The sequence below is a fragment of the Asparagus officinalis genome, chromosome 10 (genome assembly GCF_001876935.1).
Source record: "Asparagus officinalis chromosome 10, Aspof.V1, whole genome shotgun sequence".
Lineage (NCBI taxonomy): Eukaryota > Viridiplantae > Streptophyta > Magnoliopsida > Asparagales > Asparagaceae > Asparagus > Asparagus officinalis.
This window is the reverse complement of record NC_033803.1, coordinates 8,382,346-8,410,330: the sequence shown is the minus strand read 5'-3', so window position 1 is coordinate 8,410,330 and position 27,985 is coordinate 8,382,346. Positions and strand designations below refer to the sequence as shown.

Genomic DNA, 27,985 nt, shown 5'->3' with positions numbered 1-27,985 from the left:
CCTAGCCGTCCAAGCTAATCATATTTGGTCTCTACGGGTGAGTATACATTAAATTTTTTTTCCCTATACCGGTTTATTTAATCAAAACAGATTAGAAAGTTTGGATTTTAGTTTCAACAAAAGTAGATCACGAGATGCACATTTAGAAATCGATTGAAGTAAAAACACAGCAAAGTTTCAACTTCAGATATTAACACACATTTCATGCATCTTCTAATCATGGATGCCAGATGACCAAATAAAGACGAGGCTTCTCATCAGAGACAAAGGGAAAAATAAGTGTAGCTCGCGTCCATCAAGCGCATCAATATAAAACAACAGCTGAAGGTACGTTGCTCTTCCTCTGACATCCTCGCAAGTTCATTAGATCATCCAACAAATGGTCGATGCGAGCTGAGGTTATATAAAACACTAAACCGCCCAAAGAATCAGTTCGGTAATCCCCATCAGCTACGGTTCTTTCGGTGCATCTACCCCGAGTTCTCGTTCAACCTTATTAGAATAACTATGAAACTAAAAACACGGCGAAAAGCATTAATCAGAACTTTGCATCTTGTTTCAGAAAATGAAGCTGTGTAGTGAAACATACCGCATTGATAATCCCTTCAAGTTTGGACCGCAGCTGTTGTTGTTTAACCTTCCCAGCTTCTCTAACTGCAGCAGCTTCTGAGCACAAACTGTCACCCTTTTATTTCAAGAAAGAACAAGTTCATTAGATTTTGATTGCAGATGATAAATTATACTTGGGGTAAATTTCACAAAATGGGGGGACATTTCCCACAAAAACCCCCAAACTTTGTTTTTCCCAACTAAATGCCCGGAAAACTCCCGCAGAACCCCCAAGTGTCTCAAATAACCCCCAAAAACTTTTAACTTTTCCCACACGCCCAAAAAAAAAAAGCAAGGAGAATGAGCCCCATAGAAAATAAAGAAGGAACACATGTTTGGCTGCATTGGATTTCCTGAACCAATACATTCAAAAGACGAAGAAAAATAGCACCAACTAAGTCTAGTTTTTGAACTCATATCTTGCTAAATACTTTTTTTCACCTAATGTTCGTTATGACCAAATATGCTGATTAACATTTTCCAATCAAGTTTTACACATCTCTTAACTGCCAAACGGGGTTTTGTTTCTCTGTTAAAAACTGATCAATATCCATGTTTAATATCATTATTTGCTGGCAGGGAAAAACAATGCAAGTCACTCCACGAAGAACATGGCTTATAACTTGTAAGGATGCAGGGAATGCGTCAAGAATTTTACCTTTGCAACCATAGCTTCGACCGTCTTTTCTCTAGGTTCTAGACACTGCAACTTCCATTCCAGTTCTGTCCTCAAAGTTTCAAGTTTCTGAGAATCCTGCTCACATCTTGTATCCCTCTCTTTCTCCATCATTTTGATCAGCTCCGCAGCTTGCTTTGCTGGTTATAGTAATTTTATCCACATAAATAAAAGAATAAAGAAAAAGATGGTCACAATCAATTGTGCATCGAAACTGGGGGCTCTAGGTTTTTTTTTTTTGGGTGTGTGCATGTGTGTATCAATACAAAATAAGGGGCAAAGACACAAATTGAAACAGAGAGCTGTTAATCGAGCATCAAGATAACCTTTTCCTTGCCATTCGTCTAACTTTGCATCGAGTGAGATAGTTAAGACCTTGTCCTCACTCAATTTAGCTTTATAAGCTTTCACATCCTTATCAACACCTTTGGCTGAATTGACCTGACAAATTTGAACAAGGAAATTATCAAGCCTATACCAAAGACTGAGATCAAGTATAATGACTGAACATGAAAACAGTTGGGCGTGCTATGTACTTCAATTAAATAAAATAGAAGAAGTTTAAGTATAGCAACCTTCTGAAATGATACAACGGCACATCATTCAAAACAAATTTGTTAGCTCCCCAGTTACAATTAATTACCCAAGAATTTACTTCTTATATGAAATATCATAAATGGAACTCTACAAAATAGTCATTACGTACACACCAATGGAAGAGAGCGCACATACACCCTCTTGGTATCTGTTTTCAGGCACATGCAAATCAGTACATGCATGCATGTGTCCATGGGCATAAACCAAGTATGTCCTGGTGCAACAAGTTAATTTCTAGAGGAAAAACTCAAGGAAGTTGCAAAAAATTAGACAAGGAAATTATATCAAAACCCCTCTTAAACCATACTTTTAAGATGTATTGCCTTGATAATGAATTCCAAATAATTAAGCATAATTGACAGATTAATATTATACACCATTCATGTTTAGTTTGATAGCAGAAGGATAATTCATAAGTCTCTTTTATCAAGAAGAAGAGAAATTTCAGTATGGGAATGTTTTGAGTATGATACAGAAAAGTACTGCCTACTCTTCATATCTCATAATATTACTCATGTATACAGAAGAGTCATATTCAGAAACTAAATGCTAACTAAAGAGCACAAATATTGAGTCAAATAAACTGTATCCACTACCAATAGCTTATTACATAGCAGGAAAAGATCCTTTTGGTATTATTGGCTGTCACCAAGCATTAAAACAAAGGAGATGTAGCAGCCAGAAAAGAAGCTGAAAAGTTTCTTTTGCAACCAACATTTATAAATGCAACAGAATAAAATTTGATACACAGTTATCTTAGCTGTTACTGAAAAAAGACATACTTGCTCCTGTATGGCCTGCATCTGGAATAAATGCTTCGACATTTTTTCATATGCCTACAAAAGAGGACAGCTATTAGGATGAAGTGAATATTACTAAAGAACAATGAAGAAAGCAACTTGACAAGTGGATGTATCTAGAGAGTACAAAATCAGTGTGAAGTGCTTGGAACTTTTTCTTTCTTTCAGAATGGGTTTCGCAAAGCAGCCTTTTCTCTGATTCATGAATTGGAGGTTATGTAGCAGGGTGGGAAAATGAAAAAGAGTGTTTTCGAGGTAAGACATACAAACCAATGGAGATTTTATGTGCAAGCATGTCCGAGGAAAGAATAAGAAATTAAGAAAGAATAAAACTATGTATGCATGTAAAGGAAAGGGAAACAATATAGTAAAATTTCAAGATCCTAGAGCAAGAATCAAGAAACACGACCTATTAGCTTGTGAAAGTGGTAAATTTACAATGCAATAGCATCAACAACATTCTACACCTTGAACAAGTTTACACGATATGTATAGAGAATATGAAGACTCTTAAGACCCATAAACTATCAATTTAGATGACATGGAGCCCATCTTTGTTGTCAACTAGTCAAGCTAATACCCAGGAAATACACTGATCAATAAAATCTATGAGGGCACATGATCTTTTTATTTCTTCAAATAACGTAAGCCACCCATTTGCTGTTAGTAGCTTGTCCCATGCAGTATTGTTGCATTTAAGTAGTAAAATGTTAGTAACTATACTCAATAACCTAAACTACCTTCATTTAACCATTATACGCGCATGCAAACTACTTTCATTTAACCACTATATATATGGCACTCCATATGAATTGAAATATCAAGTGAATTAGGAACACACGCTACCTTCATTTAACCATTGTATATAAATGACACTCCAAATGAATTGAAATATCAAGTGAGCTAGGAGCACACACTGTCTTCGTTTAACCATTCTATATATATGGCACTCCATATGAATTGAAATATCAAGTTAGGAACACATGCACACACCCACACACGCACCCACACACACACACGTGCGCGCGCANGTAATACCTTTGAGTAAACCTCCAGAATGGTAGTTTTCTTTTGAACATTTTGCACAGCTAGCTTTTCAGAATTCTGAACCTCAGTTCGGTTTGCCTTCTTCTCCTCAAGGGTTCTCTTCAGATGAAAAAAAGAGTAATGTTAAAAGAAATTGAAAGTAAATGAATATTCAGTATGTCCAGGTCTTAATTCGACTTTACAACAAGAAGAAATGATGCACAAATTTCAAAAACAAGCAGCGGTCAAACTTTCACTTAAAAAAAGAAATATGAAAATGAAATGCATTTACAAAATTGACAGGAGCCCAATTATCATGCAGTTTTAAAATACACAAAATGCACAAATAATGAACCATTTTGAGCATTAATGACCTAATGAAACTAGACCACAGCATGCATGTAGTAAAGTTACAATGCAGACAACTATAATGTCCAGATAAAAATCTATCTGTCCAAGATAATTCAACAAGATAAATGGCCGCGACGAATACTCGCATCAAGACTAGCTTAGAATGTTAATTTGACAGCGTTTATGATATAACAATAACAGGTAAATAAGAGTTCATCCAACAGGTTTTCCAAGTACTAAGTTCCTCCAGAAGGACATAAAGAGCATAATTTCAGGTTTTCTTTCAGAATATTCTACAACAAAGAGATAGAAAAGTATGTCTACAGGGAAAGGTCTGGTCTGTAGTGGTGGTGGGTTTGTTGGGGGTTTGAAATTCTTCCACCAATATTTTAAAAAGCTCTAGCCTAGGCCGCCTAGACTCTGCCCACCTAGGTCTTGAGAGTGTCCAAGGAAGTGGAGACCGCTTATGAGGACTGCACTGCAAGGTCTTGCTGGTGATTTCCTCTGTTGCTGCCACCATCCTCCAACTTCTTCTGAACTCCTCTAACATCCTCCACTGACTAGGAGCATTTCTTTAACTCCTCCGACTTTCAGCAAAACTTCATCCACCACCACTTAAAAAAAGAAAGAAAGAATTTCTTCTAGGTGTAGCGCCTACGTGCCAAGCGCACGTTTGGCACCTAGCGTTGCCTAGAGCTTTCAATAACATTGATTGTACTTAAAAGATAAAAAATAGGAAAACACCTAGGTCCCACCTGGCTCCCGTGTATGTAACTAGGCTCTAGGTGCCGGGTCCGACACCTAGGCTGCCAAGCACTTTTTGTAACCCTGATTTCTACATCACAATTTTCCTCTAGTTTTCTCATCATAAACTAATCACCCTCTTACTACAGTTTATCTTGGATATTTTCATATCGAAGATGTTAAACTAATATAGTTGCTCAAGTTTATTATATGTTTAAGTAGTCAGTGCAAAGTGTACGGTGATGGCATATAAAGAGGTCAAAACTTTATCTAGCTACATTGTTTATACATGTAAGATCTCAAGTCACAACCATGCCAAGCAAGGGTCCAACTGAATATTAGCAAAGCATACAAAGCAATGTTTTAAAAAGCTCCCGCTGAGGCCACATGCTTAGGTCTTAGGAGTGCTTAGGGGAGCGAAGACCACTTATGCGGACTACATCGCTTAGGTCTTGGTCCTCATTTCCATCATTGCTGCCTTCACTTCCCCTAATCTCCTCCGAACTTCTCCGGCCTTCAGGAAAACCTCCTCCAACACCATTTAAACATTAAAAAAAATCCTCCTAGGCATGGAGCCTAGGCGCCAGGCCCCAGTTTGGCACCTAGAAGTGACTAGCGCTTTCAATAATATTGATTGGTAATTAAAAAAGAAAAAAAGAAAAATGCATTGGCCCCCGCCTAGTCTCTAGGCCTCCTAATGTTTTCTGTAACCTAGATAATATAACTATGTTGATTAGATTCTGGCATCTGCCCTGCGCGTGCAACACTAGGTTACTTGGGCATGTTATTTGGTGTAGTCAGCCCTAATGAAACAAATGCAAGCATTGTTGGTACATGGAGATTGGAGAGTTGACGGTCATTAATCATGAAGGCAAGGCAAGGTAACATGAGTGTTCTACTACTTTATCGAAGGAATGAAGCCTGCCAATAGCGCACTTCTCAGGTTATATATAGAGATAAAGATCCTTGATATTTGACTACCGCATTATTGCGCCCACACACAAAAACCTATAAACAGTATCGTGACCATTTGCCAAACTTTTCTAAATATGCTTGGTGAAAACTTCTTTTATCTCTGTAAGTACTTGCATTTGCTTCTGCTGGCAAGAAGCAACAGGTCGCAAGTAGGGCAGGTCCCTGGTTTTGTCTAGTAGAAAAAATTTGCTTGCCCAGAAAACCTAGTGCAGACTTTAAATGTTGCCAAGCAGTTTCTGGTTTACAGTTTCTTGATTAAGCATTTGAATCCTGGTGGAAAACAAATCTTGTATCTGAGGCGTATCTTTGTCCTGGGTTACAGAGTTGGGAAATGTCAGGTTGACAGTAGAGAAAGACAGGCTAAACCCACCCACAGCATGCTAATCATAACTTTATCATTGTCAAGATACAATGTTAGATATGCCAAAAACTAGAATGATTTGGAGTCTTGACATCTGTAGCTAGGAACCTCAAAGAACTTGAAACAAAGTAAATTGTTAGCATAAAAGAGCCAAAATATAATTTGTTATATCATGAAGTTAGCAAGACAATCCTGTTTATGATGAAGTGGTTGGTAAATGGTAATGGTTTGACAACAAACTCAGGCACTTGTCAACAGAAAAACCACAAAACAGAAGTTTTATCATGAAAAAAAGCAGGTTTATAATTGACTATTAATGGTTCGTTAGCAGAGGCAATACCAACTTACATACAGTAACACTGAAACTTTCTCTTCAGTGCTATTAAGAATCACCAAGTAAACCATTATAGTACTATGACATCCTTGTTAACCAATACCAATTAACAATGTATATATTAAGAAAAGTTGATGACATAATGTATCTGACAAGACGATATCAAAGCAATACCATATATTTAAAAATATTTGGTAGTAAACACGTACAAACATAATATATGCACTGGGGCATCGCTAAATAAAGATAATTTACGAGTGCCATTCTAGCACAATGATAAAGCCTCTTTACACAAGATTTGGGATTTGATTCCATTTTTTTCAAGCTCTCAAAAAAAGAAAAGAAAGAAAAAGAGATATTCTGTGAAAAAGATTGCACCTGTAACTTGTCTGGGGACTGAACAATTTTAGATAGCAACTTGGAATTTTCTTGGACATTTTTCACCAGTTCGAAATCAGCTTGAGAAATCTGAAAGAAAGTAAAATGCATAAATTAAATTACAGCTTTCCAAATAAAATTAATCAAGTAATCAAATAAGATATCACCAAACTGTATGAACAATAGGGGGGAAAACAGGTCCCATGAACCAAATAAACCGTCAAAATTGGCACAGACGAAGTGTATAAACTGTTTACAAACAGAAAACTTCAGAGTGGCAGCTGATGCAGGATTAAGCAATACAAACTTGAGTAAGACATTAGCTTATTCCAACAACCAAATACAGGTTATTGACGGAGCAATATGTCAAGTTGCCATGAAAATAATATCATTTCATATGAAACATGGATAGCAAATTTGAGACGATACTCTGAACAATAAAAAATTGTATGCTACCTGAGGACATTTGTCTCACATCTACATTGAAAACAGATTTTGTAACTTTCACCTGTTTCATGATTAACATGGGCTTCTGATACGTGCAAGGTATGGGGGCCGTTAGACTTGCTGTAAGTTGAGAAAGTAATATTCCGATAACCATATATGCATATAGGTACATATAATACATATACGTATAGGATACGCATATGCATGTGTACATATAAGTATGGGATACATATATGCATATGCATAACTGCATAAGTATATGCATCTGTGTACATCGTGTACATAAATGCATAAATAGACGCATCAAATAACATGATTCTGTATTTCATTGATCAATTCTTTTTCATGTGTGTTGGTAACACATTTACTGTCATTCCATTCAGAGTTACTATTTGCTGCTTATGTGGGTCGTCAACTTTCGAGATCTGGATCTGTACAAGTGAAAATTTCAGTAACAGAGGTCCTAGACCAGTTAACTCATACCCTCCTCTCTTGTTCACAAGAAAGTAAAGAAGGCATGTGATGCACAGTCAGTCCATCAGATGAGCCTATGACTTTCTCATTCTGAACTACTTGGGATGTCTATGTGAAATAGTTCTAGAGATAAAATTCATCTCTTGGCATCAATCTTACTTTTAATCTTCATCTATACCCTCGTTAAACTTGACTTTGTTATGGCTCAAAAATTACTAAGCAGACATCTCTTAAATTTCAAACAAATGATCACCAACATATCTAGAACTGTGATTGCCTTCACACAACTCCTCCTATGAACTCTCAACTTTGCCTAGCAAGGTACTTGCTTCATTCATGTTTTGTGACTTGCAATCATATTTTGTGTGTACTAAACAAAACAATGCAAATGCATTACCTGGGTTCCAGTTGAAACTGCAGATTATTAACATAGTCGTGCCGTGGTACTTATTTTCAAAGGGGATAATCATTTTAAACTTCACTGATAGTCATGATTTGCTGTATATTTTTTCCCCCATGTTTATTGAATGCTACCTAATAAGGTCGCTTATTAGATAAGTCTTCATGGTGTTAGGGTACACCCCGATAATAACACCTCTTACGGAGACGTAATACATAAAATAAAGGCACAATATTCAACACAGTATTCACAGATATACGTGGCTCACTCCTTCGGAGCTACTCCACGGTGCAACGACGACGCCAAATTCTTTTATATCCCAAAAGAATAGATCAAACAGAACACCCTCTCTTGATCAGATACACTCCAAGAACTCTCACAATCTCTCTCTCTGTTTTCTCTCTTACTCTTCTATGAGAGGAGTTGTTTCTGGGATGAGTTTTCCTTAAGAGTTTAGGGCCCTATTTATAGTGTTTGGGAAATATTATGCACAAATAAAATATTATTAATGGGACCCACCACTAATAATAAATAATTATGGGACCCACATCCTTTTTCTCATTTCAAAGAAATCAGCCACCGATTTCTCAAACGTCAAAAAAGGCTGTTGGGGTCAAAAAGGGTGGCTGATTAACAATCTCTCACTTGAAGATTTGATTGAGTATCAATCATATCTTCACACAACTCTTAATTGCATCATCCGGATATCTTGTATCTTTGACGTCTTGCACGGCCTTCAACATTCTCAACGGAGGCCATATGAGGCTGCACACAGCCTCACATTCTCGAGCGGAACTGGCTTGGTTAGCATATCGGCTGGATTGTACCTCGTATCAATCTTCATATGTTTGAACTCGTTCATGCTTTGCCATTTCCGTATGGCATGGTGCTTCACGTCAACATGCTTGGTCCGAGCATGGAATACGTCGTTCTCTGACAAGTGAATGACACTCTGATTGTCGCAGTGGATGAAGTATTTCTCAAAGCTTACTCCAAGCTCGAGAAGAAAAACCTTCAACCATAGCAACTCCTTTGCTGCCTCTGCTGCAGATACGTACTCGGCTTCGGTTGTTGACAAAGCCACAATATCCTGTAACTTGGATCTCCAACTTATCGCTCCATTACCCAAGATGAAGATGTAGCCGCTCGTGCTTCTTCTTGAGTCTATGTCCCCTGCGTAGTCTGCATCACAAAAGCCCTCTAGCTGCAAATCTGTCCTGTCATACTCAAGACAATGGTCGGACGAGCATCTCAAGTAGCGTAGAAGCCACTTGACCGCACCTCAGTGTTGCTTCCCTGGATTGCTCATGAAGCGGCTCACAATTCCCACTCCTTGTGTAATATCTGGCCTCGTACACACCATCACATACATCAAACTCCCGATGGCAAATGCATATAGCATGTTTGCCATGAACTCATGCTCTTCAGCAGTCTTTGGTGCTTGGGTCTTTGATAGCTTGAAATGACTCGCAAATGGCGAGTCCACTGGTTTAGCTTTCTTCATGTCGAACTTTTCAAGAATCTTCTCAATGTGGGCCTTCTGAGACAATCTCAGCCTCCGTGCTGATCTGTCTCTGATGATCCTCATTCCCAAAATCTGATTTGTTGGACCCAGATCCTTCATCTCGAAGCACTCGGAGAGACGCCCCTTGAGTTCCTCAATACGGGCCAAGTTGGGCCCTGCAATCAACATGTCATCAACATAAATCAAGAGTATCACATAGGATTCGTCGTATCTTTTGATGAAGCAGCAATGGTCTGTGTCGCATTTGAGAAAACCGTTCTCCTCCATACAGTTCTCAAACTTTATGTACCACTATCGCGGAGCTTGCTTCAGGCCATACAAGCTCTTGAGCAGGCGACACACGAGGCCCTCCTTACCTCGTTCCTCGAAGCCCACTTGTAAGGACCTTGAATTTTCGATATTGGTTTAAATAAATTTTCTGGTACTTTAAATATTAAATTATTATTTTACCAGATTTTCTAAAATTTGCTATGATTTAATAATACGGTTTTATATTTATTTAACAAATTTGTAATTTATAAATTTAATCGTTACGGTAAAGACTTTTAAATTAATAATTGATTATTCATTATTGTTATTAATATTTACTATGCAAAACATAATATACAATAATATTTATTTTTATTATGATGTAATACACAGAGTATATATGTAATAATAGATATACATATCATAATAAATGTTGTAGTTGTAAATGAGTAGGGTAGTTATATGCAAGAGCTTGAATTTTTGTGAACCCATTTGAAAATAATCCAAAGCTTGTTACTTCCCATCAAATTCCCAGCAACAATCCCTCCATCGTCACGTTCTCTCCCTCCTCACACTCGTACTTTCTCTCTCTCTTCAAACCCACTCATCAAGAAACCCTGCTCCTCTCTTCATCTCATTTTTTCTCTTCCACCAACCCCAAACCGCCCACTTCTTTTGACAAACACGGGCAGACTACTCAAGCCACCCACGAGGGCGCTGCTCTTCCACCGACCGCTGTCTCTCTTCTTGTCTCACACACTCTCTCTCTCTCCAATCATCTCTCTTTATCTCTCTCACTCCCATCTCATTCTCTCCTCTCGTACTCACTCCAGCTCTCTCTCTCCCTCTCTCATCTTCATCTCTCTCTCCTCCCTCAAAGCCAACCCATCTTTTCTCTCTCTCACTCGTTCTCTCCTCCATCCAAAGAACCCGAGCTCCTCCTTCAACCCTTGTCAACTCCACCGCCGACCGAGCTCCACTCAACCCCCGTCAACTCCACCGTCGGCCGAGCTCCACCAGCCACTACCTCCTCATCCTCCTCTCCGTCCTCCAACCAACACCACCAGCCGTCATCAACTCCTCCTCCCTCAGTTTCCACCACCATCACCATCCTCAACTCTGAGCTCCTCCGACGCCACCATCACCGAGCATCATCGAGCTTAGCACACCGCACCGTCGTCTTCGCCAAACCCCACTCGACCACACCCCCACGCCGTCCCCCTTCTCCATAGCTCCGCCTCAAGCTCCAGCAACTCCCCCACACCACCATCAGCTCCACGAGCTCCTCCACCCGCTGCAGTTCCCTCCGCCTCTCCTCTTACACCCGACGCCACCACCATCACCTCCGTTTCCTCTCTCCCCTCCTTGACCGAGCAACCCTGTCGGAGCCCACCGAGACACCCCGGAAACCTCCTCCCACCTCCGACAAGTCCGAACAACGAGGAGAAGCTCTGAGCAGCGAGGAACGAGCCTGAACAGCGACCGAACGACGAAAATCTGCACTGCAGAAAACTGCAGCTTTGTGCCAACTTCGCGTGCACTTTCCGATCACCTCCGACCTCCGTTTTTATCGATTTTTTCTCTGGTGAGTAGCCCTACATGTTACCTATCACCTCTAATTTGTATCACGCTCTAACTCACTCTATATCTCTCTCTGTAACGTCTGAAACATCGCTCGACAGAAGCAGTTCGTGGATTCTGACAGATTCGTGCCGACTTTGCACGCGCTTTCGGCCACCTCTGGTCTCCGTTTTCGCCATCGTCTTTGCCGGTGCGTAGCCATTCGTGTTGTCTATCACACGGTATATTCCTTTCACTTGGGCTCCTTATCTACACCTTGTTATATTCGTTTGAATATCACACGTCACAATAACACTCTTAAGTTGAAATTTTAGCCGTTGATTCCGTGAAACCCGTCGTAACGCCGTGCAACCACCCCGAAGACCCCCGCTGTAGTTGACGACGTACCCGAGGCAATATCCCTCTTGCTCAGATCTAAATTTTATACCGATTATAAATTATTTGCATAATTTGATTGTGACGTATTTATCTGCGTTGGTTGTTTAGTGATTAATATTGATTTAAATCATAGTTGTGTGATAAATTTTGTGGTAAATAGTATTTTCAGAATAATGGAAATGAAGTGAAAGAAATTATTTTGATCACAGAATCAATTTAGAGAATTTATAATAATTAAAAAGAATTTATTTTGAGAAAATATTATTTTAGAATAATTATTATGAATTAAAAGAATTTATCTCGGTAGTGGAATCATTTTTGGATAATTATATTAATTAAAAGAATTTATTTGAGAACGGATCACTTAGAAAAATTTTAATAATTTAAAAGGAATTATTTTCGGCAAAAGAATTATATTTTTGATAATTATGATGATTTAAAGGAATTTATTTGTAAAAAATAATTATCTATTTTGGATTTAAGTAATTTATGATTTTGTATGAATAGTTTAGAAGGCTGGATAATTTAAGTAATTTATGATTTTGTATGAATAGTTTAGAAGGCTGGATAACAAGATATTGATGAAACCGGATTGCATGTATGTTTTTACTGTTTACAATCATATTTCACGTTTTGCATTTATTTAATGTATTTGACATGTCTGTTATGTATTATCCATGTTGTGTTTGAGAAACCTTAGTAATTCATGACTTAGTGGTCTTGTGCGTCATGAACAGACTTAGTAACATGTGTGAGTGTGTTGACTGAGTTTAGGTGGTGAACCCGAGTTTCAATGTGGATTATGTATGACTTAAAAAAACGAGAAGAGTTGGGATGGGAAAGTTAATGTTTATATGATCGGATAAGACTATTGATGTATCTTCCAGGCTCACTCCCGTGGTTGGTGTCGCCACCGGGGTTGGTTTGTAGGGCTAAAGTGAAGTGTGTACATCACTTTAGTCAGTGAAATCGTTTCGTTACCCGAGTTTTGCTTGAGTTCGGACCAAGTGAAGTGTGTACATCACTTTAGTCAGTGAAATCGTTTCGTTACCCGAGTTTTGCTTGAGTTCGGACCATACAAAAAACGGTTTACGTGTAGTCTTCTGGCCGCATGTGTAGCGAGATTGGATGCACGTAGGGGATTTGTGAACAGTCAGTATCCGATGACAAGAGCGTTGACTCTGTGTGAGATATGACCAGTGACCTGTTATAGAATGGCTAGTTACATGACCTCGTTTCTTAGCTAGCTAGGTATGATTTCTTGTGAGATGTAGACCAGTTGTGTTTTTCTTCGTACATAGATCGGAATTAATATTTAATTATTTATAATTCGAAACATATGGCATATACATGAGGGTTTCCTTATTTGGATTATTTCGCTCGACGTACTATGTCTCGAGTTGTAGATTTTTAAGTATTAATTCCATCTAGTTGTGTATGACCTTGTGACTTGGATTATTTCTGATCGCTAGCTGCATGATCGACTTGTTACTTGAATCTTGATTGATTTCGTTGGATTTTTCGTTGCACGTTTTTTTATCATTTCTGTTACCGTATCGTTTTTTGCTTAGGTTTTCATTTGCTCTATTTGTTTTGTGGGGTCTTGACGTGTGCCATACACGCTGACGTACACCTATTTTCTCTGGTGTACGTCAGACTTAGAGGAAGAACAGGTTCAGCACCAGAGGGTTCTCAGCAGGAGTGCATTATAGACGGAGTAAGAAGAAGGAGTCGAAACCTAATTCTTTTCATTTATTAGTTGATGGTTCCAGTTACTTTTGTAGTTCTTTCCATTCCTGCTTGAACGATGTATTTTGTATCTCTTCAGTATTCATTTGTTCATTTTGTATAAGGGTATGTTGGACCTATATTTTCATATCTGGGATGATTTACTATTGATGATATGTCTATTTCTTATTTTGTATTATCCTTATATTCTTGCTATTATGATCGGGGACCTGTGTCTTTGCATTATATTTATTTTCAGACGCTTAGCGTATTGGATTGAGAAGAAAAGATAAGATAAAAAAATAAAGTATATTTTTTCTCAATCTAATACGTCGCGGGTTTGTTCACGTTCCGATTCCCGGGTATTTTAGGAAGCGGGACGTGGCACCACTGGTTGATGTATATAGATCTCCTCCTCCAAATCTCCATGAAGGAATGCGTCTTCACATCCATCTGCTCTAGATGGAGATCTCTAACTGTCACAATACTCAGCACAGTTCGGATCGTGGTCAACTTGACGACAGGAGTAAAAACGTCATAATAGTCTATCCCTGCTTTCTATTCATAGCCCTTCACTACAAGTCTCGCCCTGTAGTGTCTTCGTCCATCGGCTTCATCCTTGACCTGATAAATCCACCGCTTGTGAAGATTCTTTCCCCCTCTTGAAAGCTTTATGAGTTTTTTAAGTCCCATTCTTTATCAATGATTTCATTTCTTCCTCCATGACAGACTCTCACTCGCCCCGAGCTTTACCGGTCTGCTGTACCTCCTCATAGCTCTCTGGCTCACCACTGTCAGTTAGGAAAAGATAATTCATGGTGGAAAGGTACCTCTCTGGTACCCTTGGATTTCTTGGAACTTTGCGAATTGTGATCGGCAATTCTGCTGGATCCTGCTGCTATGCATCCCGTACGTTCTCTTGGTCTTCGTCTTCTATGTTGATAGGTATCTCACCGCCGTCCTCACTGTCAGTAATATCTGGAAAAAGAGGGGGAGATAGCTGACTCCCACTCACATCTTTGGTCTTGTACACCGCATTCTCATGGAACACGACATCACGACTGCGCACCACCTTGCGCGCATCGTGATCCCAGAAACAGTACTCATACTCATCTCCTCCATAGCCAATGAAAGAGAGCTTCTTTGACTTTAGATCAAGCTTTGACCGATCTACAGGATTGGTCATGACATAGGCATCACAACCAAATACTCGTAAGTGCTCTAGCTTCAGCTTCTTTCCGGTCCAAGCCTATTTAGGTATCCCATAACTGAGAGCCGCAGATGGCCCGCGGTTGATCAAGTATGCAACAGTATTAACAGCTTCAGCCCAAAAGTTCTTGGGCAATCCGGAATGGATCCTCATGCTTCTGGCGCGCTCCAAGATAGTACGATTCATGCGCTCCGCCACTCCGTTGTGCTGAGGTGTGCATAGGACGGTCTTCAGTCTCCGAATCCCACGGGACGAGCAGAAGTTCTCGAACTCCTGGCTGCAATACTCGACTCCATTATCAGATTTTAGACACTTCAGCTTATTACCTATTTTATTCTCTACACAGACAAGCCACTTCTTGAAGATGATGAAAACATCTGACTTGTGCTTCAAGAAAAACACCCACAGTTTTCTAGTAGCATCATCAATAAAAGTGATAAAATAAAGAGAGTTGCCAACAGATGGGATTTACGCAGGTCCCCACACGTCGGTGTGCACCAACTCTAATTTCTACAGTTTTGGAGCCGGTCCGGTCTTGTTCACGTCGGTGTGCACCAACTCTAATTTCTACAGTTTTGGAGCCGGTCCGGTCTTGTTGAAGCTCACCTTTTTTTGTTTGCCTAGGATGCAGTCCTCACAGAAAGTCAGATCGATCTTGTTCAGACCCGAAAGCCTCTCTCCCGCGACCAAAATCTGCATCCCCTTCTCGCTCATGTGGCCAAGTCGTCAATGCCAAGTCATGCAGTCGACGGATGATGATGATGATGCTTGTCCTACGACAAGCAAGTGGTCGATCTTCCCGTTGGCGATGTAGAGAGACCCCTCGCGTTTGTCGTGTGCCACCATCAGGGCACCCTTAGACACCTTCCAGCTTCCTTGCTCGAAGGATACTCTGTAACCAGAATCAGTCAGTTGCCCGACTGATATAAGATTTCACCTGAGATCCGGTACATGTCAAACGTCATTCAACGTCAAAGTGGTCCCGCCCTCCATCTTGAGGGTACAATTTCCCTTTCCGGAAACCTTACAAGGTTGATCATCGCCAAGATAAACTGTCCTCAAGTCCTTCTTCACGAACGATGAAAACAATTTTTGTTGTGAGGTTGCATGGAAAGATGCGCCAGAGTCGATGACCCACGCATCGCTTTTGTCTTCTAGGGATAGGAGAAGCGCATCTGAATTCGTCTCGTGTATGAGATTGGTTGCACCGTTAGCTCGATCATCCCCTGCTGATGCTGGAACAAAAAATCTGCAGTCCCGTGCAAAGTGACCCTTTTTTCCACACCTGAATCACTTTCCTTCACCGTAACCATTTGGGTTCGGTCCTTTAGGCTTCCCTCTGGATTTTGATTGGTCTCGTCGTCCCCCACCCTTCTTCTGCGCACGCCCTCGTGCTTCGACATTTAGAGCACTCCCACTGCTAGAGGCCTCAACTCCTGAGACTTTACGACGAGATTCTTCATTCAGAATTGCCCCAATCACCATGTCGAGCTTCATCTTATCATTACCATTGGCGTTGCTCACCGTCATCACCATATTCTCCCATGAATTTGGTAGACAAGAAAGTAATAGAAGAGCTTGGATCTCGTTGTCAAACTTTAGATCCACTGCAGCAAGCTGTTGCACAACAGACTGAAATTCATTCAAAAAGTCCGCCACGCGAGCTCTCTGCTGCATCTTCAGATTGAATAGCTTCTTCATCAGGTACACCTTATTTGAAGCAGACGGCTTCTCATACAGCGCCTCCAGGACCTCCATCATCTCCTTGGTGATGGTCGCATGCGAGACGTTGTAAGTCACGTGCTGGTGAAGGTTGAGCCTAATGGTGACAAGTGCTTTACGATCGAGCATCTTCCACTTATCGTCGTCCATCTTCTCAGGTTTCCCCGCCTCTCCTTAGAGGGGTAGGAAGAGATCCTTCTGGTACAAATAGTCTTCTATTTGCATCCTCTAATACCTAAAATTTTGACCACTGAACTTCTCAATTCGAAGCTTGTTGTCTTCAACTGTAGACCCCATGACGAAAGATTTCGTCTTTCCCGTATTTGTGAATAGTATCATATTCGTGAATAGTACCGTATTCGTGAATAGTGCCATAGACGTGAATAGTGCTCAATGCCTTAAAAGAGTAAATAATAATCTAACTTATTTTTTGATGTGGAGGATCCACTTTTAGTGGCAGCCACAGAGCATACGATAAGCAGATATATATACTCTAAGTTAGGCTCTGATACCATTTGTTAGGATACACCCCGATAATAACACCTCTTACGGAGACGTAATACACAAAATAAAGGCACAATATTCAACACAGTACTCACAGATATACGTGGTTCACTCCTTCGGAGCTACTCCACGGTGCAACGACGACGCCAAATTCTTTTATATCCCAAAAGAATAGATCAAAGAGAACACTCTCTCTTGATCGGATACACTCCAAGAACTCTCACAATCTCTCTCTCTGTTTTTTCTCTTACTCTTCTATGAGAGGAGTTCTTTCTGGGATGAGTTTTCCTTAAGAGTTTAGGACCCTATTTATAGTGTTTGGGAAACACTATGCACAAATAAAATATTATTAGTGAGACCCGCCACTAATAATAAATAATTATGAGACCCACATCCTTTTTCTCATTTCAAAGAAATCGGCCACCGATTTCTCAAACGTCAAAAAAGGCTGTTGGGGTCAAAAAGGATGGCTGATTAACACATGGTATAGTTTTTGGCTGTCTTCTGTTTCTGTTTCAGATTCGACATTTGAGGATATACCAAATATGTTTCAGCATAACGCTTTTCCAAAGCAAGGATCTTTCAACCGTGAAAAAAGAAAATAAACAGGAAAAGATTATATACATGGTCATGGTCCTGGCCATGAGGATGTATCCACAACGGGTGCATGATTGACTAGTTAACACTCAAACATCTTGATGACTTTTCACACGTGAAACCTCCACATATTGTTGCTCTAATATCTGATGTATGTCAAAGAGTCATAAAACTCAAATGATGCAACTAGCAAACTGTTTTATTTTGTTTTCCCCTATCGAAATGGAAGGTAAATCTCCTCTGAACTTTCCTAAATCACCCCCACCCCCTTCCGTCCCTCTCTCTCTTGGGAAATGGGCATCTGGAAAGCATGTTTATAACTAAGATGCCAGGAAAAAAATTATTATTTTACATTTATACTTAATAACGGGAGATAGAAAATGCTCAACCTTGTCATTTTGCATATTCTAGAAACTTGATTCAATTAGATTCTTGACTGAACATTTGTATTAAACTAATCAAATTACCATATAAAGCTAAAGCATATATCCATACGGAGAATCACTCCGCTCACAGAAGAAAGCTAATACTTCAATGATCAAAGAGCAAACCTTCTCTACAATTTCATCACTTTTCCCTTTCAATCCTTTGGCTACTGTTTTCAAAGAAACTTGCTGCTTGTTCAAATTATGTATGGCTTGCTTTAACTTTTTAACCTCGGCATCCACCTCTTGCACTAGAGGCTCCTCCAACTGCCGTGCCACCTCATGGTCCATTATTTCCCTGTTCAGCTGCAAAGCCCTCATTAACCAACATCCCCCATTTCTTGGTATCCACTAAATCAGCAACAAACAAACAAAAATACTGTAGAATATCCGAGAGATAATAAAACCTCAGCTATCTTTGTTTCGAGCTCCATTCTTCGTTTCTCATATCCTGGCAACTGATCAACGATCGGCTGCAGCATGCTTAGCTTTTCTTCCCTAGTAAACCAATAAATTGTTAAGTATATCCGCAAAATACAAAATTGATGAACATAGTATAAAGTCACCTTCTTCCTGAATTAAAATGGAATTATAGCATACGAAATGGACTGAAACTCTAGATTTCAGCAACCCTAACCTGTAGAACAAGAAATTAACCATGCTACTAAGAATATGGACCGTCCTCTTCGGTTCAGGCCTCAAAAGATCCCTCAGCGTGAAATCCATATACCGAATCGAAGCAAGCATATCCTTAATCTTACGATAAAGATTAATAACCCTAATCGAATCCACATGATGATCAGGGTTATCCAGTAGCTCCAGCGCAGAAAACTCAATCTCGCCATCGGGAAAATCCCTAAAAATCGAAAACTAGGGTTAGGGTTTAGAGTCCCGGTGGGCATTACGGTTAGGGTTTAGGGCTTACTCGAGAGGATTGACGTAGGAGAGGAAGTTGGTGTAGAGAGAGAAGATGACGTCGGCGGTAGGATTCGAGAGGTCTTCGGGCTTGAGATCGGCGATGCCAGCCTCGGCGAGGACGCCGATGATCTCGCTGACGGGGCGCTCGGGGAAAGAGAAGGCTGACATCTCTCTCAACGTCAAAAATATAGAATTTTTAGGTGTTTTCGCTCCCTTTTTTTTTTTCCCTTTTGTTCTGAGTTTTGAGATTGGGAGTGAATTTTCCCGCCATTGGAGAACAATCGTTTTAGGTGTTGTGAGTAGTCGGGTTTGGGTCTGCGATTTAGACCAGAAGCAGATCCATTAACAGAGCGGGTCCCGGATCTTTATTGGGTACATTTCACAAAACCCCAAAGGTTGTGCTGAATTGTACAATTGGATCTGAACTTTTTGAAATTAGGGACCCCAACCCAAAAAAGACGTTGGTAGTTTCAACAAAACTCTAGTCAGCTTTAGAAAAAAGTTTATCTCAATTTGGGGAAGTTCAGTTCAAGGAGTATGTTAGATTACTCCATAGAAATTTGGGGAAATTCGGTTCTAAGCGTAAGCTAGGTAACTCTACAAAATGAAACCAAGACGGATCCAAATCCCATTTTTAGAAAAATATTGTTTGAAAAAAACTGGGCCAAGATTGGAGTTCGAATCATATCAGAATTCCGCACCACACCCTGGGTTTTGTGCCATACAGTGGACTAGAAAATATCTAGAGTGACCCCTATTTTCTCAATCAATGACTCAAAATGTCTCACATTGTGCAGGAGGTTCTGATGAGATCCGAACTTCCTAGACTGATCTTGTTTTCTATAGGCCAAAAAATTAATCTTTAAATTATTAATTTTTTGTGGACAAATGTTCCCTTTGTTCAAAATGATCTGGTTTAGAATAAAACGGGGCTTGATTTGCTCCTGTCCCAAAGTTGTAAGGGTTGCCAAACATATCTTTGTTTGATACGAAGAAGGTGAGGGGAAAGTTAAAAAAAGTAAATAATTTTGTTTTATGAATTTGTTGAGAGAGAGCATCTAGTAAATGATTTTTCAATAGATGAAACATTTCAAAAATCAAGAAGATTTCGTAAAACTTCGACATTTTGGAAATTTCTATCTAATTTCTAAAATTTATGGTCACGTTGCTCAAATGATTCCAAATTTCAGAGGGGTTGTCTGAAAATTTACACGTGGTCCCATCTATACTCTTCTTACAGCCGAACCCCATCCACTTTCCAAAGAAAAGACTTGCACTGTTGCACACCATAAATTGTCAAATGTAGTACTGTAAAAGATACCAAAATAAAAATAAATAAAGGGGGTAATTGACAAGATTGACTTCAAATGTTTTCTTTCATCTATCTACCCTCGTTCTCTTCTTATCGGCTCTCTGAGTCCTGAGTTTTCTGAGGGAGAGCAATGGCAGGTCTCAGGCTGAGTCCAAACCTCTCCCTTCTTCCAGTCTCGAACAAGCCCTCTGCTTCAAATCGCAGGGACTCCAATTTTGTTGTCAAGAATGCAATCTCCATTGAAGAAAAGAAGGGATCTTTATCCCTCACCGAGTCTGAGGAAATTTTTGAAGCCGCAAAGGTACTAACTTTCACTTATTTCCTTTAAATGATACTGCTTAATTTAGCGAAATTGTTTGTTGGGTATTTTTTTGGTTTAGGAAAAATTGATTCAATTTTGAGATATGGCTATTAATTAATTCATATATTTATTTATCTGTCAATCATTCTTCTCCTGCATTATGTTGGTACTAGAGAACCATTGTATTGCTTTGTTGAATCATGTGAATTATGAGGTTAGTTTGTTGCATTCTTGAGCTGGGTATCATGTATATAAGCTTAATTCCTAGAGGCTGCTGCGTAATTTTATGTATGTCTTCTATTTCTCTATATTAAGAATCTGGTTAGTAGTTCTTTGGATTTCTGAACCTTTTGTTTGCATTTTCTGTAATTGATTGTAACCTCAAATATTTTGGGACTGTTCTTCTTTGAATTTTAATTTATAAAGTGTAGAAGTTGATCTTGATTGAGTGTCGTCTATTTAATTAAGTAAGAGAAATAAGTCCTCTATTCCTCTATCAATTCCTTGGAGAAATGCAGTCAAAAGATTACACTTTTGTGAAATCTAAGGCTGGTTCTTGGGTTAGAGAGCCTACCCCATCGGCCGTGCACTGTAGGCACATGCATCCAACCGAAAAAGCTTCTAAACCTCTCTCTAGACAACGATGAGTTCAGTGAGAGCATAAGGAGATAGATTTCTGTAAGGAATATCACCCATCTCTGAGGCATGAAATACACCAAAGAGTAGAAGGTAAATAATCAATAATGTCAAATTAAATTACTCTTTCTATCAACATATTGGCTAACAGAACAATCTGGTCCCTGTACTAGGGCTTCATTCTCAAATTGGTCACCTACCTTCATTTTTTCTCAACTTAATCCTTGTACTCTTTATTAGATGTAAACTTAGTCCTACGTTAAGTTTCCGTAAAAAAGTCCGTTAAATAAAAATTAAAAAGACAATTCCACCCTAAGCTCCTCTTTCATCAAAATATTGATTATGGTTCATGGAAATTTAGGGAACTTTTTTGTTTCTTATTTTTTGTAATGTGAATGCTGATTGACTCCCATTTAGGCCGAGAATTTTGCCCTGTAAGTGGTCTTTGTAAAATTTTCATGTCATCCTCGACAGTAGTCATGTACAAATCGTGCTGTTTATGGTTGCATGTTTTCAATATTTCTGATGGTTCCGAACTTTGAGCAGAATTTTGAATAGACAGATTTAGTGATAGGGTTCAGAAATTTCCTTAATCTGCTTTATGAATGAGGATAAGTTTCGTTTTCAGTTCAGAAGCTAATGATAATATATTTAATGAGAACATTATATTCCCTGTCTAATGTGGCATATAACTTCTGATATAAGGGAAAGTTAGTTTTTTGCCGGAGTTTGGAGTATTCTATGATTTTGTAATGGCTGATGATTTCTAATGAGTATGGGTGAATGGTGTGATTGTAAAGACTGTGCTGAAAAATATATTCTAAAAATTGATTACGAGTTTTTTTACATGAAAAACTTAAGGCTAGCTTGGTCATATGTTTGCTTTTCAGCTATCTGGATTCGATGTGAGAAATTTCTAAGCAAATTAACATGAATCATAATCTATCTTTTGAGAAAAGAGTAGTTCAGGGTAGAATTGTCCATTTAAATTTTATATATCAGGTTTATTAATGAAAACTTAAAATAGGACTAAGTTTACATCTAACGAGGGGTACAGAAACTAAGCAGAGAAAAAATCAAGTGGGGAGACCATTTGAGAATGGAGCCCTAGTACAGGGTCCAAATTGATCTTTTAGCCTCAACATATTTTATCAAATTCATTAAGCCCAACTGGATGATGTAAAGGCTTATAGTTTGCCTATACTATTTATATTTTCAGTTCTATTGCAGCTTCTCTTATAACCTCTCTCACATTTTTAAGTCATACTTGCATATTCCCTTTGATAACTCATGTTTTTCCTCATACTTAACGATTGACACTCCCCTTCACACTCTACAACCCAGGTTAGCCCCTTCTGGAATTCATATGGGGAATATCTATTCCTAAATCTTCTATTGTCGGTAATGAGATGACAATACCTCGTTAACATCAGAAAGGACATAAATCTTATCTCGTCTGTTTTTGGTACTCTCCATAATTTGAAGACTCAAGGATACAGAGGTGCTGGCCTGCTTACACATTGTTGTGGAAAACTTGAAAAGTATAATTACTCAATAGTCCCCACATGATACTCTATAACATAATAGCTGAGTTACAAGTTTTAAGTGAAAGAAAAAGGTTAACAATTATTCTTAAGTTCTTTCGCATATACTGTTCTCAGCAAGATAAGGCTGTTAATTATGGAAAATGCTTTCCTACTTCATTTCATATGCTCTAGCAAGGTTGGTGAGTTAGGGTGTGTTTGGAAAAGAAAATGCCTTTCATGAAGCTTAAATACCTTTAACACATCATCTTAATTATGAAAAGTGTGTGTGAAAATAAAAATCAAGGATGTGTTGGAAAAGAAGATACCCTACATGAATTTAATTAGCCATTACCCTACGTGAATTTAATTATCCTTTATCTTAATTATATGTGAGCGTGTCCTGGTGCCCGTGTGTTCATGTGCACACAAATGCGCATGCACATCTGTCATCTGTGACATGTTTTTATTCGGATGTTGTGTTGCTTTTCTTTGTTTTCTTTGGGTTCTACTTTCCATACCTTAACAAATTTTATTTCGAACAAGATTTCTGCCTAGAATTTGTCATTGACTCGATTTGCATGATCCATAGAAAATTCAGCATCTTAAATGCTATCTAATTGTTTTATTTTGTAAACCTCACATAGTATTGATAGTAAAAGAATGTTAATCTGTAGGAGTTGATGCCTGGTGGTGTAAATTCACCTGTTCGTGCCTTTAAATCAGTTGGCGGACAACCTATTGTTTTTGACTCTGTCAAGGGTTCCCGTATGTGGGATGTTGATGGTAATGAGTACATTGATTATGTGGGTTCATGGGGCCCTGCTATAATTGGCCATGCAGATGATAATGTGATATTTTTTTTCATTCTCAAAACTTCTTCTGTCCTGTGGATATCATGGTCCTAGAATTGTTCAGATACTGTATGAAATGATTGCATTTAGAGTTGAATTTCACCAATTTTCACTGCACTAACAATGTTCTGATTAAAAAAAAAAAATTGGATTGATCCTTCTACATTAATTTGTAGTAAATAAGACGGATGGTATAGTTCTAAGCAGTTCGGATTTAATATTTTACATCACCCCAATTTTAACTATATCTATTCTCCCTTTAAAAGAGCCAGTTCCTGAAAAACTTTCCCATTCCCAAATTAGCCTTCAACCAATTTAAATATACTCAAATTCTCCCTTAATATCGTTACAGAAAAATCTTCATCAGCATCGGAAATTTGGGAAGCCGAGGCGTTTCAGAAATTCCATTTCCCAAATTCCCCTTCCCAAATTCCCAAATTAGCCGAAAAGTTCATCGGTTTCCCTTCTCCGACGAAGCCGAGGCGTTACAGATATTTAATTTCCCATCTCCGTTACGCCTTCCTCTCCGCCGAATCCGAAGATTTCATCGGTTCCCCTTCTCCGACGAAGTCGAAGCGTTACAGAAATTTGCAAAGATGAGTACTATTCATCGGTTACCATTCTCCGCCGAAGCCGAAGATTTACAGAAATTTGCACAGATGAGTATTTCTTCAGAATTTCCTCATTCATCTCCACAGTTTTCTGAATTAGGGCATTCAGAAAGGTATTTCTTCTTCGTCTTTACTCATTTATTTATACAAAACCCTAACTCTAAGCGTTAGTTCTGCTCAATTCACCCTATTCCCTTTTAGTTCTTCAGTCCTATCATTTTCTTCTAAATTTGCCCTAATTTTCCATTTCCTACAGTTTCAAGCGACAAGGGTTCAAATATTTCAACAGCAGCTGTATCGACATTAGAAAGTAAGTTGAGTTGAGTTGAGTTCTTTTAATTTTCAGTTTGTGATTTCGGTTATGATTTCTTTCCTAAATTAGGTATATCAATTCTGTTTTTCTCCATGGCAGTTCAAGAAACTGATCAGTGATATGTCCTCTTATTCCATGTTTTATTGAACTTACAGAGTCAAGACCACGAAATAGTAAAAGACAACTTTTCTTAAACCTCAATGATATATGCAGATTTCTTTACCCTCTGTGAATGATAGTTTGGTAAACTACTTTGCAGTGTTCATGTCCTGGGGAACATGGATCTACTATGTTTTCTTGTAAATTCATTAACTATAATTCATTTTTTACTATAAACCTGTTTGTTCTATGTTATCTAATTTTTTAGGCACAAAACTAATAGGATACAAATCACGCATAATCCCAAACATATAGGATTATATGCATTGCCCATGCACCCAGGGAAAAAGAAAAACAGGTGATATATTGGAAGCAGCTCATGTTCGTCTCTAGGATGGAATGACCAGGCACATATACAAGCATGTTAAAGTTGTTTATAATGTATTTTCACTCAATCCTATTTTACTTTTCCATAAATTACTCTTAGTCCACTTTATTTACAATTGTCATTATGTATAATATTGGCAATAAAACTTATCGGGAAAAGTTTTCTTAAACCAGTTTGTGAAGTGCTACTAATAGAATACTCATGATACCAGTTTTCTTGCAATTGTCATTATTGGTACCAGTTTTCCTATTGGTGAAGTACCAATTGTCATTAAGATGGTTAATGACGAGTTATAGAAAAATGATTTTAAACCAGTTTGTCGTGATACCAATTGTCATTAAGATGAGTACCAATAGTTTAAAACAGTTTGTGAAAATTGTAACCAGTTTATAGTAGAAAACTGGTATCATTAGTAGCAATAAAACTCATCTACCACTTTATTTGCAATTGTCATTATGTATAATATTGTCATTATGTTTAACGAACTGGTGGCGGCAAACTGTTGACGAACTGATCTCCACTTTTAAAAGCAACATCAGTTAATGTTTTTCATGTTAGGATTATAAGTAACCTCTCAACCTAATGAAGTGCTACTAAGAATGTGCGTGGAAATTAGAACAAGTAGTCTGAAAGAACAGTTCAATAATAAATATTTTAAAACATAAAGGAAGTTATATAGGCCATAATAAGCTCAGACATATAATGTAACAACCAGAAGTTTCGTATCGCCCCAGAAATACCCTTTTTGACTGGATATTTAAGGTGTAACAACCAGAAGTTTCGTATCGCCCCAGAAATACCCTTTTTGACTGGATATTTAAGGTTATAATTGGATTCTAAATCTATCTCAATTTTTAAGAATGTGATTTATCTGCTTGGTTTGCATATGTCACTACTTCATGTTTTGGCTTTTTGATGTTGTGATTGTGATCTAAGTTTTCGTAATTTTCCAATTGTATAGTCAGCTCAAGATGTGTTCTTTAGAACTTATCAGCTATCAAAACATAAAGCACCTCCTTACCCTTATGATAGTTATGCTAATGAAGCTCTGTCCGAATCTATATCATACAATATTAGATAACCCCAAGTTTCATAGAACGTGTTAGAAACAGTAAATATACAAAAGGCTACGCAGTACTGTCGCAAAATCAACTAAAGTATATATTTTTTTTCAAATTTCCCCTTCACTTCTCCAACAAATTAAAACGTAAACACATAAGAGATAAGTTTAAAAATTAAAGCATGCAATGGTAAATCTATCCCACATTCATAACACAAAGCATGTATTAGCTAGATATTGTCATATTGATACGACATGTATTCAAACCAACACAATGGGATAAACACAAGTTCATTCCAATTTAAATCAGTAATATATGTTCAAATTCACATCCAAACCAACATAATACCCAAACTGAACAGACACTTGGTGAAAACTAAACACTCTTATTGAACTATTGAAGAGATGGACTTCCTATCACACTTCTTGGTGACACAATCTTTCTGTAAATAACATTCATGCACAAGAAATATATACCTCATTAATAGTATTTTGGTGATTAAATTGGAACCAGTTTATAGTAGAAAACTGGTATCATTAGTAGCAATAAAACTCGTCTTCCACTTTATTTGCAATTGTCATTATGTATAATATTGTCATTATGTTTAATGAACTGGTGGCGGAAAACTAGTGACGAACTGATGTCCACTTTTAAAAGCAACATTAGTTAATGTTTTTCATGTTAGGATTATAAGTAACCTCTCAACCTAATGAAGTGCTACTAAGAATGTGTGTGGAAATTGGAATGAGTAGTCTGAAAGAACAGTTCAATAATAAATATTTTAAAACATAAAGGGAGTTATATAGGCCATAATAAGCTCTGACATATAATGTAACAACCAGAAGTTTCGTATCGCCCCAGAAATACCCTTTTTGACTGGATATTTAAGGTTATAATTGGATTCTAAATCTATCTCAATTTTTAAGAATGTGATTTATCTGCTTGGTTTGCATATGTCACTACTTCATGTTTTGGCTTTTTGATGTTGTGATTGTGATCAAACAAGACAGTAAAAAGGAGAATCTTTTAGACTGGATGATAGTTCAGCCTTCATTAGACTTGGTACGATGCTTGACTTGGAAGATGTACATAGATAAAGATCTTTGTAAATGTACATAAAAATTGCTTCTTTTTAATTTTTTAACTGATCAGGCCTTTGGCTCAACCTTATTTTTTATGTTGGGAACTAATATATTGTTTAGTGCAATTGAGTGAGCGAGACACCAATAAGTAGAGAAATAATTTATTCTCCTCATGTTATTATTTTTCATATAATTCACAGAATATTTTTGTCTACTGTTACATATTCGATGGTATAGCACTTCAAATTAGAACAACAAGTGTGTATGAACAGTTTCCAACACATAATATATTTCTTCACACCTCTGTATGAAGATATCCAACAGAAGCTGAAACCATTGACTGTAATACTATTTATTGGAAGTGACCTAGATAGTTCATCATTTCAAATTGTTATTGTGGTGCAAGGAATGAGTTTGTTTACATTCATCTTTATGAGTCCACATGTGCAAGGAATGAGTTCTACACTATAAGTAACTATGCTGTGGCTCAAAGTCCTAGATATGATTGTTATTTCTTTTGTTTACGAATTTTTTTGGTACTTGATTATTTATCAATTAATTCTTTCTTAGCCTGATATTGTGAGACTTACATGAAGTTTCTGTCAAGGTGCCCGACGCTTGACAAGGATTGGGATTTGCAGTTGCAACTGATTACTTCGTCGGCCATGCAGCCTGCAGTCAGTAGATCGCCAAGGTTTATGTTCTTCCTTCGCTCTATGCTTTGAATCTCTATGCTGTGAGCTAATTATTTATAGTGATTTCAATGACATTTTCATTTACTTTGGAATGTTTGTAT

At 38.2% G+C, this 27,985-nt stretch overlaps 2 protein-coding genes across 8 annotated transcripts in view; one reads left to right on the top strand and one right to left on the bottom strand.

The window, feature by feature from the left end:
* LOC109826100 (probable kinetochore protein NUF2) lies at positions 126-19,228 on the bottom strand. The gene is made up of 11 exons (XM_020393066.1): positions 19,017-19,228; positions 18,729-18,947; positions 18,499-18,589; positions 18,218-18,397; positions 6,852-6,941; positions 3,721-3,828; positions 2,665-2,718; positions 1,612-1,726; positions 1,268-1,425; positions 590-685; positions 126-513 (listed from the first exon to the last, which is right to left on the bottom strand). Exons 1-11 carry the CDS (start codon positions 19,175-19,177, stop codon positions 451-453), a joined length of 1,335 nt encoding a protein of 444 aa, XP_020248655.1. The 5' UTR covers positions 19,178-19,228; the 3' UTR covers positions 126-450.
* The window catches only part of LOC109825778, a 15,002-nt gene continuing 7,412 nt past the window's right edge, over positions 20,396-27,985 (top strand). For 4 of the 7 annotated variants that reach the window (XM_020392673.1, XM_020392670.1, XM_020392674.1 and 1 more), the window contains exons 1-4: positions 20,396-20,622; positions 23,988-24,359; positions 24,503-24,556; positions 27,797-27,883. In XM_020392673.1, the coding sequence (XP_020248262.1) occupies positions 20,549-20,622; positions 23,988-24,359; positions 24,503-24,556; positions 27,797-27,883 (587 nt within the window). In that variant the 5' untranslated portion in view covers positions 20,396-20,548. Of the gene's footprint in view, positions 20,623-23,458; positions 23,568-23,987; positions 24,557-27,785; positions 27,884-27,985 lie in introns of all 7 variants that reach the window. The other 3 variants (XR_002243095.1, XR_002243093.1, XR_002243094.1) reach the window with 3 other exon arrangements.

Coding starts and splice junctions, on each gene's coding strand:
- LOC109826100 (XM_020393066.1), bottom strand. CDS start 19,177: ATGTCAGCCTTCTCTTTCCCCGAGCGCCCCGTCAGCGAGATCATCGGC. Junction 18,590..18,728: donor GTTAATTTCTTGTTCTACAG/GTTAGGGTTGCT, acceptor TTGGTTTACTAG/GGAAGAAAAGCTAAGCATGC. Junction 1,426..1,611: donor AGACGAATGGCAAGGAAAAG/GTTATCTTGATG, acceptor TACTATAACCAG/CAAAGCAAGCTGCGGAGCTG.